This window comes from Microtus oregoni, unplaced genomic scaffold (genome assembly GCF_018167655.1).
Source record: "Microtus oregoni isolate MIOR12 unplaced genomic scaffold, Mior012 000005F_ref0000423, whole genome shotgun sequence".
Lineage (NCBI taxonomy): Eukaryota > Metazoa > Chordata > Mammalia > Rodentia > Cricetidae > Microtus > Microtus oregoni.
The window spans coordinates 7,356,722-7,377,792 of NW_024543064.1; the positions used below are offsets into that span (position 1 = coordinate 7,356,722).

Consider the following 21,071-nt stretch of genomic DNA (forward strand, 5'->3'; position numbering starts at 1 on the left):
TGATAGAGTAGCAGTGGACTAGGTTGCTTTAGTTTTTAAGTTAAGGATTTCCTGTGTTGTCCATGCTAGCTTCAAGTTCCTAGACTCAAGCAACCCTCCTACCTCAGTCTCCTAAGCAGCAAGACTGCCCCTGAAGCACTGCAACTGGTTAAGGGCACAGGTGTATAGGAGAAATCACCGCTAATGTTCTTTAGCACAGCAGGGTAGCAGTGGTCAGCAGTAGCTCAGTGCATGTTTCATAAAAGCTGCGGAGGGGGTTTGACTGTTTTCAGCACAAAGATAGGATAAATGCTCGAATGATTTAACTATGACATTCTATACACACGTGTTAAGTACCAACTCTACCCTATAAATGAGTCGTTATGTACTGATTAAAAACTACTACATATGTAGTTGGGCTGTGGTGGCACGCATCTTTAATCCTAGTACTCAGGAGGTAGGGGCAGGCGGATCTCTGTGAATTCAAGGCTAGCCTGGTCTGCAAAGCAACTCTCAGAGCAGCGAGAATTGTTACACAGAGAAACCCTGTATGGAAAATCCAAAACCAAACCAAAACAACTGCAAAACAAATAAACAAACAACAAAACCAAAAACCTACTATGTAATGATATTCTCTCTGTGACTCTACTTTCTGCCTATACTCCAGAAGTTGATGTTCAAAGTACAAAGTTCTTCCTAGAAAGTAGGAAAACAAACATGTAAGAAAATGACTGTGGTGGATTAATATGCCTAATACTATTGTAAGATTGAAATGATATGTACATCTTGGGATATGAAGATGATTTTGTAAGATATATTAGGAAGACATCATAAAAGGTTGATCTTTATAAACATCTAATCAGCTAAGATAAGGTACAGGGCCTTTAACTAAAGCACATAGGAATTTGTTTTTCTTACGGTGTCACATAAGTTTGTACTTTAAAAAATATTCTTGGAGGCTGGCGATAGTGTTGTATGGTTTTAATCTAAGCACCATAGAAGCAGAGACAGGTAGATGTCTGTAAGTTCAAGGACAGCTTGGTCTATATAAAGAGTTCCATGACAGCCAGAACCACATAAAGAAAAAAAAAAACAAAAAACAAAGAACAAAAAAAAAAAAAATGAAAATGCCTAGACTGCGGAAGGGCTCCCTTGGTCAGGAAAGCACTGCCGTGCAAGCATGAGGACGTGAGCTCAGCTTCCCAGCAGGCACATAAAAGCTGGGCCTGGTGGTGCACATCTATTGCTCCCAGTGCTGGTGGAAAAAGACAGGACGATCCGAGTCATTGTCTGTCTAGCTTGTCAGTTGGTACTATCTGAGTTCAGTGAGATAGATAGGTAACCAGTCTCAAAAAAATAAGCTGTAAAAGACACAAGACAATTTCACGTATGCAAATGCAAAATATGTCCTTACATCACAAAAACATGCACACAGAAAATATTCTTCACCGATTTTCCTTTGGAATAAAACGTTTTCCTTAAGGCTTGTAATTGATTTTAGTTAAGAATGCTTGTTGTTGCTTTTATTCTAGATGGAGATCAGCCTCCATTTTCTGAGCCAAAATTCCCTACAGAATGTTTCTTTCTCACCCTGCACGCTCACCACCTCTCTATTCTGCCTAGTTGTCGTCGCTACATTCGCAGACTGCGAGCTATCCGAGAACTCAACAGGTATGTGCCGTGATCCCTTCTCTGCTCTGGCATTGGTTATTGTTACTGCTGCCTCTTAGGCACAAGCTGTCTGCTGTGGTCAGTAGATCTGATACATTGCGGTATTCTATCTGCCTCTACTACCGTGTTGGTGCCTCCCGTTCGTCCTGTGCTCTTTATGTGATAAAGTGGTGCAGAGGTTGATCTCTGAGCCCTTGGTGTTCATCTCTGGATGTGCTTGCTAAAAGCTTTCCGCTGGGTGTGAAGATTACCAGGAACCAGTTTGAGGAGCTCCTGCCTTTTCGGCTTACCTTCTTGCCCTGGACTGTCAAACCCTGTTTTCTGTGGTAATCAAGAAAACATGGATTTGCACTGTTGTCTGTGTCTGACTAAACCATAAATGCTACAAAACCTTACTTGTAATGTTTTCTTATAGATACATAGTTATGATACAGATTGATAAATTAAGTACACTGTGGGATTAACAACTAATAACAAAATAGAACAATTATAATAATATGCTATAGCCAAAGCTGTGACATGGTGGCATACTTCTGTGGCACCTCAGCACTTGTGAGGTGGAGACAAAGTTCAAGGTCTCCTTGGCTGTGTCAGTCAGTATCTCCCATTCCTTTTCCCTTTTTTCCTCTCTCTTTTTTCTGTAGGTGGAGTTTATCTGTGTCTCAGCAGATGTTCCTAAATAACCATTCAGAGACTATTAATTATAAATGCCCAGCCAATAGTTCAGACTTGTTATTAGCTAATTCTTAAATTTTATATGTTACACACTGTAAAGGCATATTCCACATTTCCTCATTTTTGTTTAATTAAAAAGGAAGGTTTTGCCAGACAATAGGGGCTCATGCTTTTAATTACAGCACTTGGAAGGCAGAGACAGGCGGATCTCATTGAGTTTGAGGCCAATCTGGTCTACAGAGCAAATTCCAGGACAACCAGAGAAACCCTGTCTCGAAAAACCAGGAAAAGGGGAAGGTTTTAACTTTAACATATTAAAATGATATACAATAAAAACAGTTATCGAGTAAGAATTAGAATTGCAATATCTAGTCCATTTGTATTTGGCAAAATAGAGAAAATACTCCTAGCTGTCCTCTCCTGGGAAGTCCAGAGTTTCGTACCTGATTTACTTTCTACCACTATAAGGGAGAACTGTGACTATAGCGTCTCATCTTCAACCCCATCAAAGACCCGAGAAGGATATAATATTATCTGAGTAAACAAGAAATTCAGAGCAAGTGACTTCCAAAATTATGAGATGACAGAAACAGGTAGCTTCCTCCACAGTCACCCAGAGTTCTTCAGTAATGTTGGGTTATCCAACTTTGGCCTACAGGCCTAGTATATCTTATAGACAAATGTGGAATATTCCTTTACACTGTGTGAATATGTGTCACTTATTGGGTTAATAAGGAGGCTGACTGCCCAGTACCTGGACAGGTAGAGGTTGGGTGGAACTTGCAGAACAAAGAGCATGAAGGAGAAGAGAAGGAGTCTTTCAGAATCTGGAGGAGACACAGAGAGGAGATGAATTTGTCGTACTGAAAAAAGGTATTGAGCCATGTGGCAGAATGCAGATAAGAAATATGGGTTAATTTAAGGTGTAAGAGTTAGCTAATAACAAGTCTGAGCTATTGGCTGAGCATTTATAATAATACATCTCTGAATGGCTATTTGGGAGTGGTTGTCCTGACAGAAACTCCACCTACATATGGCACCCAATGTGGGGCATCCACAAAAAACCTGAGAAAACGTCCACATAAAACCTGAGGAAAGCTTAAAGTTTTGGTTTTTTTTTTTTTTTTTTGGTTTTTCGAGACAGGGTTTCTCTGTGGTTTTGGAGCCTGTCCTGGAACTAGCTCTTGTAGACCAGGCTGGTCTCGAACTCACAGAGATCCGCCTGCCTCTGCCTCCCGAGTGCTGGGATTAAAGGCGTGCACCACCACCGCCCGGCTAAGCTTAAAGTTTTTAAACTTATAAATTGGAACCAAACACAGCTTCCTGATAATGGCTTTTTCTTGGGTAGGATTGAAACTAAGGGCAAACAGAGGTGCAGCTCCTTTAAGAGAAAGAAGGCTTATTTGGTACTAGTGGCTAACATAGGTGCAGCTCCTTTAAGAGGCTCTGTTATGGAACATGTAAATGGGGTTTATAAGAGGCAGACTCAGTTGGCAGCATGGACCCAACAGCTTCCCAGAACTGGGTGGTAAATGTGACTGACAGTAGTAGATCCACCTTCAGTCTCCCCCTTGGTAAAGACTCTATTGTATAACCCTGGAACTCACTGAACGCACAGAGATCCACCTGTCTCTGAGTACCCCCTCCCTGACACACATACACCACGTTGTTGGGATTAGAAGCATGTCTTGCTTAGCATTATTTCGTTCACAGTTTTTCATAGTTACACTTTGGGGTGGGGTTGACTCTTACTATGTGTTCTAGCTGAATTGCATTGGATGTGCTATATATATCTAGCTGATATGATATGCCCTGTGTGGTTTAGGGCTTTTGAAGCCAGCCATGCTTATTCATCTTTCTCATGTTTTCCTCTCCCTGGCTAACTTTATCCACTTTTAATATCAGCCACTAAAGACTGAGGACATGGCACAGTGGGTGAAGAAACTGGCCACCAAGCCTGGCACTCTCAGTCTAGTGCCTGGACCCCACGGGCCAGTCTGACAAAGATATTTCCTCGGTTGAAGTTCCCCTTCCCCAGATAACCCTGTCTTCTGTCAACTTGACAAAAAAAGCAAGAACACAAAACAGAGAGACCTACCCAGCTCAGTCACGTGTTGCAGGTTTTGTCCCAGGATCAGGGTGCACAGTGTCCTTACGTGGTTTATTTAGATTCACTTATTTTATGTGTGAGTGTTTTGCCTGCATGTGTGTCTGTGTGCCACTGGTGTCCTTGGAGGTCGGAAGAGGGCATCAGATCCCCTGGAACTGGAGTTAGGGATTGTTGTAGCCATCATGCAGGTGCTGGTAACTGAACCCATGTCCTGAGCTTCATTTGTTCTTGACCTTTGAGTCATCATCTCTTCAGTCCTTGGATGTGACTTTTTTGGTTTTTCGAGACAGGGTTTCTCTGTAGCTTTTGGTGCCTGTCCTGGAACTAGCTCTTGTGGATGAGGCCAACCTGATCTACAGAGTGAGTTCCAGGACAGCCAGGGTTATACATAGAAATCTTGTCTTAAAACACTTCTTTCCCCCGGAAGACACATTATTTATTATTTTATGAACAACCCGAAATAAAAAAAAATGCGTCAATTAATCCAGAACTTACTGTAGTGGGATTTGCTCTGGTTTGTATTTTATTTTGTTCGGAGACAGAATCTATGTGGAACTCTGGTTATCTTGGACTCATGCACCACCGTGTCTGGCCTGTGGACTCTACTTTTTAAAATTCCTAAGTGTGTTAAGAATTAAGTCAGAGAGTCCATGCAATGGAAAGTGAATAGATAGGATGGACTTGGATGTTTTATTTTGATTGTTAGTGTGCTTTGTTTGTTCATTTCAGAACTGTGGAAGATTTGAAAAGTAACGAAAGCCAGTGGAAAGATTCCCCACTGGCCCCCAGACACCGAGAAATGCTGAAGCGCTGTAAAACTCAGCTTAAGGTTTGTACCGTTAATTGGTGTAATCATGAACTGGCCTCACGATAGTAACCTTTCCCCCAGAGTAAGCGTCTTGATGAGCAGTTGTATGTCCTTAGTTTTTCTTCATCGTTCTTTTCCCTCGAGGTAAAGTAGGTTAATTTAAAACTTGGAACCTAACTGTAGACAGAAGTTTCGCTGCTTGTAAAGCTCAGCTAAACACACACTGGCTGACCTTGCACAGGAGGCAGAGAAGCACGTGTGCACCTTTTTGTGCTTACGTTCATATTATAAAGCTGACTGTTGGCTCCTTGTGCTTGGTGGAATGATAGAGAAAAGTATCGCTGTGACTTATGTGACAGGCTGAGATTTCAGGTTTTCATTTGCTAATAGACGAGACTACTTTTAAGATCCAAAATTGAGATGGCCATAGTGGCTCCTACTTGTAACCCCCACACTTTGGAGCCCAAGACAGGGGTAGCTATGAGTTTAAGGCCGGCCTGGGCCACAGAGGGAGGCCCTGTCTTAACAGCAGGATGCAGAATAAGCCAGGGCTCCCCTTTCAGATCTGTACCCCCTTAGTATTCCACAGCTGCAGTTCAAGGGACCTGTAATAAACTGTTGGAATCTACTTAGCGCGATGTCCCTCTGTGTGGATCGCGTTCTCATGGCCGTCCTCTGAGGTGTAACAGCCTCGAGGGTGGCACATCAGTCAGATTCAATTGGTCTGGCTTTTTCCACTCATTTTCCTGACACCCAGAGGGCCTCCCAGTCAACCCTATCCCCCATCCAGGTTCTTGAGAAGTGGTTATCAGTGACTAACCTCAGCACTAGCTGTGTGCGGTCCTCTGTGCTCGATGAAAACATCCTACTGTTTTCAGGAAAAAGAAAGACCTGGCACAGCAGTCGGTGTCCTGTAGCTAGTTAGAGAGGGCGTTCTATACACTCTAGAACCTAGAGTCTGGTCTTAGCTCCTGGCCCCTCTCCCTGCCTAGTCACACTGAGGGGCCTTGGCTCCAGACTAATCTGTGGGTGGGGGCACGCTTACTTCCACAGAAACTGGTACGGTGCAAGGCCTGTGCTGACGCTGGCTTACTTGACGAGAGCTTCCTGAGAAGATGTCTGAATTTTTATGGCCTTCTCATTCAGCTGATGCTGCGCATCCTGGACCCTGCGTATCCCGAGTGAGTGTGTCTTCCCCTGCCGAGTCACCACTGTGCCTGCTGTGTCCTCGTCCTGGTTCCTCATCATAACTAAAGGAAACCCTTACCCTCTCGAGGGTTTGCCTTTCATTTGCCAGACTGTGTTTATATTACATACACTTTGGAGCTATATTAATATTTCCCTGTGTGTTTTTAATGGGTGGCATTTTAAAAAACTGCTATTACATTGGGCAAATAGAAAAGCAAATCTATAAATTAGAAGCACAATGCTAGAGAGAGCAGCCTACTGAGTCCTCCCTCCGCATCAAGTCCCGGAGAGCCAGGCATGTCAGTCACTGCTGTCACAGTTATGGCTGTTTTGTGTTCATTATGAAGCTGCTGGGTCACAGGGATTTGTGAGGTTTGGCCTGTACCCCTAAGAGTGATAAGGTTATATAAAATATATGCATGGTCTGTGGGCTCAGTTTAAGTTGCTTAAAATGACAAATATGAGCTTTGGACCTCTTGCTGTTTTGCCTGCTGCCTTAACTCTAGCCAGAAATCCCTGACGAGGCAAGCAGCACACAGAGTGTGCCCGTTTCCTGCATCCTCCTTTCACTTCTGGAGATCACAGCTGTTTGCTGTGTACATTCACACTTGTGTTACACAGGAAGGGCTTCTCTTTCCTAAATGAGCTATTTAGTAGTGTCACATCCCTTGTAGTCAACGTGCCGTGATTCCGTTTTGTAAATTGTGCTTTTTCTTTGTCTTTTCTCTTCTACAGCGTAACACTGCCTTTAAGTTCAGATGTCCCCAAGGCGTTTGCAGCATTGCCTGAGTTTTATATAGAGGATGTTGCTGAATTTTTATTTTTTATTGTACAGTAAGTACTTCATATATGTATGCTCTGCTTTCTGCACTGTACACGGTGCTGTGAGCTGGGTTTCGAACCTTCATTTAAGCCTGGGGTTGGGTAACTTTCTTTACGCAAGTGCTGCTGAGAAACTGGAGGATTAAACCCTGCTCAGCAGCTCATTCCAATACCATTGTCAGGACAGAAGCAGGGTGAGCAGTGTAGGTGGCGAGCTCTGTGAGACCTCCTGAGACGAGTGGGTGACAGTGGAGTGCGTTCCTGAGAAATGTCCCAGTGAACATCTAAACCAGATGTTTGTAAAATTGGAGAAGATGTAAAGAAAAGGTTGCACCTTGTCTAATATTTGGCAGAATTTAGTTTTTTGTTTGAATTTTTGTTTTTGTTTTCCTACAATACTCAGTCGGGAGCTTGAGTCTTCACCAAGGTAGACCTCGGTGGCAGGGTATCTGCCTAGATTTGATTCCCAGAACTGCCAAAAGAAAACCAAAAACAAGTAAAACCCTTCACTTTTTGCTTTGGATACATCACCATAACATGGAAACAGTACTAGGTGACAGGGGGATGTGTGTGAAGTCTATTTACAAAAGCAAAAGCAGGGGCTGGAGAGATGGCGCAGCGGTTGCTGTTCTCGCAGAGGTCCTGAGTTCAGTTCGCAGCAATTGCATGGTGGCTGACAACCATCTGTAATGAGATCAGGTGCCCTCTTTTGGCATACAGCTATATATGCATGCAAAAAAAACACTGTCTATATAATAAATAAATCTTTATTTAATTAAAAAAGACAAAAGCAGCGTAGACTCATTGCCCAAAGTGTAAATTGCAAACATTTTCTAGTAACAACCAAAATCCAAAATTAAAGCTGGTTGAGTTATTATCATAAAAGCTATCTGCAGCTGAGCATGGTGTCCCACACCTGTAATCCCAGTACCTGGAAGCTCAGGCAGGAGGATTATTCTGGGCCAGCCAGGTCTACACAAAGAGACCGTCCTCAGACAACAAAAGAACAGAAAAACTATTTCCAGACAGGCCCAGTCAGTAGTGATACATGAATTCTGAATGGTAAGAATTTTAAAGGGAGATTAAAGGTTATAGTTGGGTTGCTAAGTAAATCCAGTGTTATGATTTAAGTAGGTTCAGTCATTTATTCCAAGCACAGTAGTATAGACACGTACTTGGAATTTTTTATTTCTTAAAACATTTAAATTTTTTTGAATTACATGTATTTGTTCCTGTGTATGCATTTGGACCTTGCTTGCTGTCGAACTTCTCCTTGTGGGAACTGGTCCTCTCCTACTGTGTGTGTGCTGGAGACAGAACCCAGGTGTCAGCCATTGCACAAAGTGCCCATGCCAGATTCAGCATCTTGCTGGCCCTAGAAGTTTAAGTTAGACATTAACTCCATCAAAACCTTTTTAAAGCTGGGCATGGTCATGCATTCCTATAATCCAGTGCATGCATTCCTATAATCCAGTGCTTGGGAGGGCGAGACAAAAGATAACAAGTTCAAAGGCCGTCTAAGCTGGGTAGTGAATTTGAGGCCTGTTGGAGCTGTTTGAGACCCTTTTAAAAATTAAATATGTAAAGTTTTTAAATATGAAGATCTTTTGTTGTTGTTTTGTATTTTTCGAGACAGGGTTTCTCTGTGTAGCCCTGGCTATCCTGGAATTCGCTGTTCTGTAGACCAGACTGGGCTTGAACTCACAAAGATCCCGCCTACTTCTGCATCCTGAGTGCTGGGATTAAGCGCATGCACCACTGCTGCCTGGCGTGAAGGTCTTTTTGTGAAGTTCAGCCATGCATGCTTTAGCTTCCTTTCTAAAGCGCAGCAAGCATAGCATGCTGCAGCCAGCACACACATTAGGCTTTGCATCCAGCGAGCACATCACTTGAGCCATCCCAAGGGACCCAGTACCTGTCCTCCTCCCCTGTGCCCTGTCACTCTCCTTCCCTTTCCTACTAGCAAACTCTCCCATGGTTCCCGGAGGTTCATGGAGTGTCCTTGTCTCTCTATAGATACTCGCCCCAGGTGCTGTATGAGCCCTGTACTCAGGACATTGTGATGTTCCTCGTCGTCATGCTGTGCAACCAGAACTACATCCGCAACCCATACCTAGTGGCCAAACTGGTGGAGGTCATGTTTATGACCAACCCCTCTGTTCAGCCTCGAACTCAGAAGTTTTTTGAGATGATTGAGAACCATCCTCTCTCTACCAAATTGCTGGTACCTTCCCTCATGAAATTTTATACAGGTAGGTTCCAGAGTGTGCCTTCTGGCATGTGGTTATATGACAGACAAGGTTGTCTGAGTGAACATAAACCTAAACCTGCGACCTATAATCCATAAATAGAAAAGTAAATAATCCTGCCTTCTAGGCCCCGACATCCGCTTATGCAGTCACTTACCAGCCCCAGCCCAGGGCATGGGCTCTTCTGTCTTCTCCCAGGCATCTGAGAGATGACACTGGCTGCTGCGTGTGCTGGCTTCTGCTGGTTTAGCAGACTCCATTTGTCGTTTGTAGCCCAAGGTGGTGTTTTCATCTGAGTAAAACTACCTGGTTCATTTGCCTTTAAATTTGCAGCATTTGATATGTAACACCATCCTGAAATTGAGTTTTCAAAGTGTAGGTAAAATAGGAAGTTTGTTTTAAATGTTCGAGGTCATCCTTGATAGCAAGTTTGATGCTAGCTTGAGCTACTCAGAACAACAACAGCAGAAAGTCTATTGGATACTTGGACCCCTGACTGCCTTCCCTCGTGTATTCGTTCCTCACACTTAGTGAGCACCTGATACTTGTGGGTGCTGTGCTCTGTGCCCTGTTACACTTGGAAGTGACAGAGCCTGGAAACTGTGCTTCAAAGAGAACCTCCTCTTCTGGTCAAACTGTGTTCCGCCTTCTGAATCTCTTTAAAGTTTAGCCTTTAAACTGTTGGATTAGACTGTCTCCTACTAAAGACCCAAGACTGTGCTACTCAAACAGTTTCTCAGGATGTTGTATGTGCCCTGTCTTCTCATGTCCTGGTAAATTTGGCCACTCTGTAAGTGTCTGGCATTTAGTAGACCCCACCGTGTTCTACAGAAAATACAGTGGCTTATGACATATGCCCTTGCTGTTGACAGGGGCCACCTGTTTGAGGATGCCCAGAGCTCAGGGACAGTAGCTGTTGGGAACCCGTCTGCCTGCTTTTCCCTTCCTCACTCTTACTTTGTTCCATCTGATGAGGTTTCCCCTCAGCCTACTCAGATTCTCAGGAGTCTAAAGTAAGCACACATTGTCTTGGATATTTTGTTAGCATCCTTCCTTTGGAGATAGTCCAGTGTACTGATGGATAAAAGGCCCCTTTTGGGGTGTAAATCTTTTGATCTCATAGCCATGGTCAGGATTATTAGCTCAGGATACTTAGGTGCAAGTGGTATTTAGGTGTGTATTCAGTACAGGTTACACACTGCAGGTTGGAGGCCAGCCTGGTCTACAGTGGAGTTCCAGGCCAGTCAGAGATACATAGTGAGATCCCGTCTCAAAAAGAAAAAGTGTAGAAAATGCCAAGTAATAGCCACATTCCATAGGAGATGATGTGTTAATATTTTATGATAGATTTTGTTAAATATAATTAGTATTCAGTTGGTGGTCTGGGCACATTATTGTAGCTTCATGATAATTTTGTGTGTGTGTGTGTGTGTATGTGTAAGTATGTGAGTGAGTGAAAGACAGAAAGAGCAAGAATGAGCACACTTGAGAAGCATGTGGGTCGGTATTATTTGCTCCTTTTCTTTATCCTGGAGCAGTATGCCCTCCGGCCTAAGCCCCTTCCATGGTCATGGATAGACGATACCTTTCCTAAAAATAGTTGCCACTCATGGTCACTGTCCACTTGAGCTTCATAACTGTCGCAGAGATGGGCACTATAAATACCTCCACTTTACAAATGAGGAAACTTGAGCTTAGAAAGGTCAAGAAACTTGCTGAAGGTCACTGGCTAGTGAGTGGCAGGTGCCCAGCAGCTGGGTTCTAGCACAAGTGTCCCTGACTGCTTACAAGAGCTGTGAGCCTGCAGGATGCCTCCCAGATACTCCCCACATCTATGCCACAACGCATCAGGAGCTCCGCGTTAGATCCTGCTTCTGAGCGGGCCACCCTAAGATGGGCCGCAGAGTTGTAGATAGATTGCTGGAGCCAGCACCTCTCAGGCTACAGCGTACTGCACTTAGCAAGTACTTACACACAATCTTGTTTAAAATGAAAATTAGACATCAAAATAAGAGATTTTTTGTGTATCCTAACAGCCTTCCTTAGAAAGAATTCTGAGGACAGGAAGTCTGTGGATGGAGCTAGTCGTCTTTCCAGGCTTCTCCTTCCCCAGAGCTGACTGGCTGTACAAAGCAGCAGCCAGGGCAGAGTCTGTCACTAATTCAGCAAATACTTGTGTTGGGACTACTGTGGGGGGCAAACATGGGAGATTTAGAGGAGCTGGAGACAGTAGGTGTGGGAGAAAGAAAATGGGGTACTTCAAGAAGATTGACTGGGGAAGGTCTGAGGAAGTGAGCTTCAGTTGATCGCAATTGTGGAGTGGCACAAACATGATAAATTGTTGTAATAGGAGCAGCGGGGCTGCGTCCCCGGCACCCGGCCGCCCGCACGGCTAGTTTTACCCGAAATAATTACACGGACACTGTATTCTTTTAAACAACTGCCTGGCCCATTAGTTCCAGTTTCTTATTGGCTAGCTCTTACATATCGATCTAATCCATTTCTAATAATCTGTGTAGCTCCACGAGCTGGCTTACCAGGAAAGATCTTAACCTGCGTCTGTCTGGAGTGGGAGAATCATGGTGACTCCTACTCACTCAGCTTCTTTCTCCCAGCATTCTGTTCTGTTTACTCTGCCTACCTAATTTTCTGTTCTATTAAAGGGCTAAGGCAGTCTCTTTATTTAACCAATGAAATCAACACAAAACAGAAGACTCTCCCCCATCATTTCCCCTTTTTCTGTTTAAACAAAAAAGAAAGGCATTCACTTAACATAGTAAGATTACATATAGCAAAACAGTTATCAAGCAAGAATTGCAGTTACAATATTTATATCTATTTTATCTTTTATCATAACTAAAAAACTATAACTAACCATCAAAGACTCCAGAAGGATATAATATTACCTAAGCAAACAAGAAATCCAAAACTCTAGAAATGACAGAGACATCCCGCTGCCTGGATAGTCACCCAAAGTTCCTCTGTACCATTGGGGCATCCATCTTCGGCCTTCAGGCCCATAGTATCCAGCAGACATTTCCATGAAGCAGGAAATTTCAAAGACAGTTCAGTCATTATCTGCTGTGTTTTGCAGAATGTCTTTTAGACTCTTTCATGAATCAGGAACTCCGAAAGACCATCTTCACCTATAGGCAAGTTAAGCAGTCCTCTCTCTGCGGGTTCTTTGTGTCCAATTTATGCATCAGTCCAGGCAAGAGCAGTTTCTTGCCCAAATGGCTATCAAGCTCCATAAGGATCCTCTTCGATGCCCATCTTCTTGAAGTAGCTGGTGCTGCCAGGAGCAGACGTGTCTCCTTGTCATGAAAAGCCCTAAGTTTTTTTTTTTTTTTTTGTTTTTTTGTTTTTGGTTTTTCGAGACAGGGTTTCTCTGTGGTTTTGGAGCCTGTCCTGGAACTAGCTCTTGTAGACCAGGCTGGCCTCGAACTCACAGCGATCCGCCTGCCTCTGCCTCCCGAGTGCTGGGATTAAAGGCGTGCGCCACCACCGCCCGGCTAAGCCCTAAGTTATTAAAACATTTAAAATGCCATATTCTGCAGTCTTTGAAAGATATGAAGTATGTCTATCTAACTGAAATGTATCTCTATATATCTAGAAAATCTAACATGACTACAAGCTTTACTATTATCGATAATTATCCATTAGCAACCTGTATTTCCTATTATACATTACATTTTTAAATGAACTACACAATCACAATACCTCAATCAATATCAGAAATGCATATACATATAACAAAATTGACCTTAAAATCCATACCAATGCAAATTATTCATACCTATATCATTTCTCCCTTTAAATGTAAAAGAACATTTATAAACAATATTTTGGGAACATGGGCGCAGTTTTTTCTCTCCAAACTGCTTCCTGCTGAATGGGGGCGCTGTTAATCAGATTGTTTAGGGTGTAACCTGTGTGTCAGGTTCATCTCAGTTGGCAGTTGAGTGAAGTAATTTTTTGAGGGTGTTCACAGCAACTTTTCGGAAGGTCGTGGTCTATCATACCATATCGGGATAGAATCAATCCACAGGGTCTGGTCCTCTGTGAAAACAAAAGAAGACCCTTTCCAAAGCATCATATCCTTAGACCCAAATTCTGAAGTCATACCCTCATGATATCTGTTCCGGTTCCATTTGGCAGCCCATATAATGAAATGTCTCTCTGTACTTATCTCCTTCACAGTCAAAAATTTTAAAGAAAACACAATAATACAAAGAATCCAGACTCTCTGTGAATTTTCCATTTTTACGTGGCTTATTTTTACTCTATCAGTTTACTTTATTCTGTCTCTTTAAGGACTTTATCCTTTTTTTTTAAGGCATTAACTTTCTTTTTCTTCTCTTTCTCAAGCCTACGTACACTCATCCAACATTGTGACCCATTTAGTGGTCTTTGTCTGAATCTGTAATATTGTAAATCTGTAACTTTTTACTATCCAGGAGCACTTTTGATTTTTGCCTTTTAAATCACTAAGCACTTAAGAATCTAAGCTGTGACATTCCTAGGTCAAAAACAGGTATTGCGTGATTGCCCCGCCCTGTCCAACATGGCAGAGCCGCTTGTGCCTCTGATCCTTGCACATTGCACCAGTAGCGTGGTGGAGCTGCTTGTGCCTCTGAACCGCAGTACGTAATGACTTCCTTTTAGGCACACAGCGAGTCTAGTTGCCATCAAACAAATCGTAGCACTTTACTCCAATGCTCCATTCAAAAGCTCTGTCTCGGGCTGGAGAGATGGCTCAGAGGTTAAGAGCATTGCCTGCTCTTCCAAAGGTCCTGAGTTCAATTCCCGGCAACCACATGGTGGCTCACAACCATCTGTAATGGGGTCTGGTGCCCCCTTCTGGCCTGCAGGCATATGCACAGACAGAATATTGTATACATCATAAATAAATAAATATTTTAATAAAAAAAAAAAAAAAGCTCTGTCTCCTGCAGGAGCCAGGCAGAGATCACAATGGCGGCACAGCCCAGAAAGTGGGCATTTTAAAACAGCCAGTTTTTTCCTGCTGCTGAGTCAGGACAATTTCTTTGCGGCACGCAACCCACAAACACCAAAAAGCTGTATTAAATTCTCTCTCTCTCTCCTTTTCAGGTCCTCTCAGGTTTTACATGGAGTTCATTAGCACGTTGGGTGCCACTCTGTTGAAATAGAAGCGGCGGGCTGCGTCCCCGGCACCCGGCTGCCCACATGGCTAGCTTATGCCCCGAAATAATTACATGGACACTGTATTCTTTTAAACACTGCCTGGCCCATTAGTTCCAGCCTCTTATTGACTAGCTCTTACATATTGATCTAACCCATTTCTAATAATCTGTGTAGCCCACGAGGTGGCTTACCAGGAAAGCTCTTAACCTGTGTCTGTCTGGAGTGGGAGAATCATGGCGACTCCTACTCACTCAGCTTCTTTCTCCCAGCATTCTGTTCTGTTTACTCCGCCTACCTAATTTTCTGTTCTATTAAAGGGCTAAGGCAGTCTCTTTATTTAACCAATGAAATCAACACAAAACAGAAGACTCTCCCCCATCAATAAATCTCAGCCGCAGAGCGGTAGATGCATGAGCATCAGTAGATCTCAGCCGCAGAGTTACAGACGTGAGCATCAGTAGATCTCAGCCGCAGAGTTACAGGCGTGAGCATCAGTAGATCTCAGCTTCAGAGCGTTACAGACGTGAGCATCAGTAGATCTCAGCCGCAGTGTTACAGACGTGAGCATCAGTAGATCTCACCGCAGAGCGTTACAGACGTGAGCATCAGTAGATCTCAGCCGCAGAGTGTTCCAGACGTGAGCATCAGTAGATCTCAGCCGCAGAGTTACAGACGTGAGCATCAGTAGATCTCAGCCGCAGAGTTACAGACGTGAGCATCAGTAGATCTCAGCCGCAGTGTTACAGACGTGAGCATCAGTAGATCTCAGCCTCAGAGTGTTACAGACATGAGCATCAGTAGGTCTCAGCTTCAGAGCGTTACAGATGTGAGCATCAGTAGATCTCAGCCGCAGAGCGTTACAGACGTGAGCATCAGTAGATCTCAGCCGCAGAGCGTTACAGATGTGAGCATCAGTAGATCTCAGCCGCAGTGTTACAGACGTGAGCATCAGTAGACCTCAGCCTCAGAGTGTTACAGACGTGAGCATCAGTAGATCTCAGCCTCAGAGTTACAGACGTGAGCATCAGTAGATCTCAGCCGCAGAGTTACAGACGTGAGCATCAGTAAATCTCAGCCGCAGAGTGTTACAGACGTGAGCATCAATAGATCTCAGCCGCAGTGTTACAGACGTGAGCATCAGTAGATCTCAGCTGCAGAGTGTTACAGACGTGAGCATCAGTAGATCTCAGCTTCAGAGCGTTACAGACGTGAGCATCAGTAGATCTCAGCCGCAGAGCGTTACAGACGTGAGCATCAGTAGATCTCAGCCGCAGAGTGGCAGAAAGAGAAAGCAGTAAAATGAATCTGGAAAGAAGGTAGCAGGAAGCCTTGTACAAACTGGGCATGGTGACACATGCTTTTAATCCCAGACTCGGAAGGCAGAGGCAGACGGGTCTCTATGTGAGTTCAAGGCCATCCTGATCTATAGAGAGTTGTCTAGAGCTAAAACTTGGAAATTAGAGCCTAGGTGGGGGTGATTTTGAGGAAACTTTAGGAGCAAATAAAAAAAACAGAAATGTTGGGAGAGGTGGTGCTGGTGGGCAGTGAGCTAACACTAGTGAATTAGCTTGGTGTGTCTGGGATGTAGCCCAGAATGGGCGGCTCTAAGTGATAATGGAGGTGTGTGGGCCACTGGTTTTCTGTCCCTTGCAAGCTTTGCTTGAGTCATTGCTGACACCTTCATTCACACTTTTGCATAATAAAATGGCACTTGGTTCTTCCAGAGAAGAGCCAGCTTAGTGAGTGTACATAAATACTTTCAGATCTTAGCATGGGAGGAATGTCTTAGTCTTTTCCCCTTATTATTAAATAACTGGTTTCACCCTCCAAAATGTAGACTTTGGAAAATACAGAAAATAGGAAGAAAGACGGGGGTTAGTGTTTAAAATGATAGTGTGCTATGTACCAGGCCCTGGGTTCAACCCACAGCACTACAGAAGACTGTACCAAGCAGAATTTAGAAGTCCCACATCATCTTTGTGTTCAGAGTCTGTGTAATATTTTACTACAAATCTGTTATATTTTTTATTTTTAATATGTGTGTGTTGCATGAATAGAGGTCAGAGAACAAACTGCAGGTTCATTTCTGTTCCTCCAGCATGTGGATCCCAAGGATTGAGCTCAGTCTTGAGGCCTGGTGGCAAGCATTTTTTACTGAACCATCTTGCTGTCTCTTGGTCACTTTAAAAAGCTGTCATTCTTCCTAAACTGTGTAATCTCTGGCTTTCAGCCAGTGTGTGTAATGTTGTCTCTTAAACATTTGGATTATTCTTTTTTTTCCCCCGTAGCCCAAAACACTATTTCTGTCCAGTGGTAGAGCAATTGCCTAGCATCTCAAGGCTCTGGGTTCAATCCCCAGTATTGTAAAAATAAAAACAAGGCTGGGCAGTGGTGGCTAACGCCTTTAATCCCAGCACTTGGGAGGCAGAGGCAGGTGTATCTCCCTGAGTTCAAGGCCAATCTGCTCTACAAGAGCTAGTTAGTTCCGTGACAGGTTGCAAAGCAACACAGAGAAACCCTGTCTCGAAAAAACAAAAATAAAATAAAAAATAAAAACAGATGCAGTATTTTGATGGTCATGCTTGGAAATTGATCTCTGTACAAACCTGTGAGCGTTTTCTGAAGTAGAGTCGGTAGGCCAGTGGAAAGCATGCTGATTGTTAGGCTACAGTTTGTAAAATTGTTGAGGTTGGGGGTTGCTACATTTGAGACAGTCCCATGTACCCAGACTGATGCCCAAGAGTTCCTGACTTCCTGCCTCTCAGTGCAGAGATTACAGGTATGTGCCACCATGCCTGCTACCAGATTGTCTTAAGAGAGATTATGTCACTGTTTGTCATCTCCCCTCCCCCAACCCCCATGTACAGTGTGCCTGTTTTCTCAAATCCTCACCTCTTTTCAGTCTTAATATTACTTTTTGGTTTTTGAGACAGTGTTTCTCTGTGTAACAATCCTGGCTGTCCTAGAACTCACTCTATAGACCAGGTTGGTCTCAAACTCATACAGCTTTGTTGTTTTTTGTTTTGTTGTTGTTGTTTTGATTTTCAGAGACGGGGTCTCTCAGTAACTTTGGAACCTGTCCTAAAACTAGCTCTTGTAGACCAGGCTGGCCTTGGTGCTAGGATTAAAGGTGTGCGCCGCCACCACTTGGTTTGTAATACTTATTTAAGTTGTTCTGTTACCAGTAAAGACTCAGGAATCAAGTGCCAGGTGTGAACCTGAGAGGTCAGAGAATCTAAAGGTGGAGGAGCAGCCAGCTGACCTCTCCACACTTTACCGATTGCAGAGCCACGAAATCGTCCCTCCGTATTCCTTCCTGTGCATCTTCTCTATTTGTATTCCTTACTTTCTAAGGCTTATTCCAGTTAGCTAATTGTTGACTTTGTCCCCAATTCAAGGTTAATATTAACACAGTCTCAGGGTGTCACAGTGTGATCAAAATCCTGCAGCAGAGATCCGCCCGCCTCTGCCTCCCGAGTGCTGGGATTAAAGGCCTGCGCCACCACTACCGGCCCATAACTGTCTTTACTGACAGTTTTTCTCCTTTTTGAAATTCACAATGAATTTGGAACTTCATGTGTATGCTATTAGGCATTTGCATATTCAGGTTTGGTTCTCACCTGGCTTACATCACAGGGGTGCAGATGGCACGAGCCATGAGTGTGGGGGCAGTCACCGTGCATTTCTCTACTTGGGGATGTGCTTGGAAAATGTGTCTGATACAGAAGTGTTTAAAATAATAGATATGTAATAGGTACATAGGAAATTTAGCCTATTTTTTCTCCTCAGAGATACATGTATGAACTGCTCTGGAATTTCCTTAATTTAAACTAGCAGCATAAGATGGGATGGAGATGTGATAAATGAGTTTTTATTGTCGTCGAGCTTGATGCTGTCTTTCTCACATTCGTGTAGCTGTTGCATCCGTTGCAGACTGATGTCATGGAACCTTGATCTTTAAAGTCAGGTTATGGGGGAGAGGTACACCTTAATCCCAGCACTCTGGGAGGCAGAGGGAAGTGACTCTCTGGCTTCCGGGATGTCCAGGGCTATATAGTGGCACCCAGTCTTTTCAAAGAAAGAAGGCAAGTGGTGGCAGTACATGCCTTTGATCCCAGAACTCAGGAGGCAGAGACAGGAGGATCTCTTTGAGTTCAAGGCCTGCCTGGTCTACAGAGCGAGTTCCAGGATAGCCAGGGCTGAACAGATTAATCCTTTCTTGAAAAGCCAAAATTAATTAATTAATTAATTGAAAGAAGAGTTGGGGGAGTAGAGTCATGGTTTCTCCTGTGCCACTATGGTAACTGCATCTGAAAGGTCATAAAAGACAAATGTCTTTCCTCCGTAGATGTCGAGCATACCGGAGCCACCAGCGAGTTCTATGACAAGTTCACCATTCGCTATCACATTAGCACTATTTTTAAGAGCCTTTGGCAAAACATAGCTCACCATGGCACCTTCATGGAGGAGTTCAAGTGAGTATTGGGCCCTGATGGCGCGTGCAGCTTGCTCGCTGGTGGGAGAGCTCAGGTGGGAGCCGCTGAAAGCTTTTGCAGCAGGTTCTGTGACTGCCTGGCTTCAGCCTCTTGCAAGGAGCCATGGGAACCGCTCAGTGTGGCCCCTATTCTAATTGTCTGCTTCCTCAAAGTTGTCAACCCTTGGAGTGGCTTACATGAGGGAATTTTCTGGGATATGCACATTACACATGTGAAGTGGTTCTTATGTTTTCTTTATTATATGCTGTTAAATGAAGCTGTCAGATTGACCCAGAAATGTTGAGAAAACAAGATTTAGAAGCACTTAGGTTTACTTGGTGTGCATAGGTGCCAAGCCATGTTAATAACTATTCATGTGCCTGCTTAAAACTGCAGGGCCTTGTTTAAGCCTGGCCCGTAGTAATTCCTCTGAAGGAAGAAAGGCGAGTACAAACATCAAACCCTTGTGTTATTCTTCAAAGGAAGTTTTGTCCGTCCTGTGTCAGATCTTGATCAACTCTGTCTACCTTGTGTTAACTGCAGCTTCCCTGCCTGCAGGGTAGCTTCTCCCAGGTAAACTAAGTTAAGCTGCTCTTCGGATCTGTTAGGTTCCAGGCAGTCCCCAGCTTGTGCTCGATGGTGCTCTTTGGAAATGAATGTCCTAGTGTCCCCACATTCCTGAGACTGAGGCCACCCACCTGTCCTTGTTCACAAAGTTCCCTCTTCCCCAGCATGGGCTTTCTACCCATAAGTACACTTGGTGGGTCCTGTGTGGGTCTTCTCTTTTGCCACAAATTTGTTAGTTTCAGAACTTAGCAGGTAGGCCAGGCTGTTCCAGTTCACCATGGTGTAGTCGACAGGGTCTCCCTAGACCTGCAGCTTTGGCTTCTATGCAGTGAGTCCCTATCTTCCTTTACCAATGTGACAGGACTTATTTTTGTCTGTCCATCTTCTCTGCGATAAGGAATCGCTCTCCGTAAGTAATTTCTTGTCTTCTGTGTTGGGTGAGTCTGTGCTGGCTTTGTCACACCGAGTCAAGCTCATTCCCTTCCCAGCCTGGGAGAGTGTGTCCTCTACTTACAAACACTGAGCAGTGAGCTGGCGTTATGCTGTGAGCAGGAGGAATTCCAGCATTTGCTGCTTCTCTGTGGTATAACTGTATACATTGTTGCCAGATATAAACTGCCAAGGAAATCAGCAGAAAACATTCTGGAATATTTAGCAGTTGGTTCATACCAGTCATACAGGGCTGGTCCAGCATGCTACTCGAAAGAACTTATCACAGTGAATTAGGAAGAATAGTAGGGCTGGAGTTTGGTGGCTCACGACTGTTGTCCTACCTCTGTCGTGCTGAGGCAGGAAAGTTGTTTGAGATCAGCCTGAGGCTGTGTAGACCCTTAAAACAAAACAAAACAAAACAAAACAGCAACAAGAAAGACAATAGCAAAGTCTAAGGAGAGTTGATGTGTATGTATGTGCTGGGCCTGCAGTCTCCCAGGTGATCCGGTTGGTGCTTGGCAGAGGCTCACGTTCTCAGTGACCGGCCACATGTGTAACCACGCTGTCTCACTGCCTTTTCAGTTCTGGAAAGCAGTTCGTCCGCTACATCAATATGCTGATAAACGACACGACCTTTCTGCTGGACGAGAGTCTGGAGTCGCTGAAGCGGATCCATGAAGTGCAAGAGGAGATGAAGAACAAAGAGCAGTGGGACCAGTTGCCTCGGGTAGGGCGGCCTTAGTGCTTGCACAGCGCTGCAGTGTGCGCCTGGGGCTGGCTCCGGGACTGCTCCTGCAGGGCTGCCTGGAGACACCAGATCTCAGTTGCTAGGACTTTCCTACCTGTAGACTTCCACGAAGTACCATTTCAGGTTTGAGCTAGGAGATAGCTTCCTAAAAGTTTTCTTCAGAAGCTAAGACTGGGGTGGA

The 21,071-nt window shown here is 44.1% G+C and overlaps 1 protein-coding gene across 2 annotated transcripts in view; it reads left to right on the forward strand.

Moving 5' to 3' along the window:
- LOC121448227 (ubiquitin conjugation factor E4 B) overlaps positions 1-21,071 on the forward strand; it is a 111,136-nt gene that overhangs the window by 75,018 nt on the left and 15,047 nt on the right. For both annotated transcript variants that reach the window (XM_041652064.1, XM_041652065.1), the window contains 7 exons: positions 1,512-1,650; positions 5,165-5,264; positions 6,297-6,424; positions 7,167-7,265; positions 9,270-9,505; positions 19,017-19,143; positions 20,725-20,869. In XM_041652064.1, the coding sequence (XP_041507998.1) occupies positions 1,512-1,650; positions 5,165-5,264; positions 6,297-6,424; positions 7,167-7,265; positions 9,270-9,505; positions 19,017-19,143; positions 20,725-20,869 (974 nt within the window). The remainder of the gene's footprint in view (positions 1-1,511; positions 1,651-5,164; positions 5,265-6,296; positions 6,425-7,166; positions 7,266-9,269; positions 9,506-19,016; positions 19,144-20,724; positions 20,870-21,071) is intronic.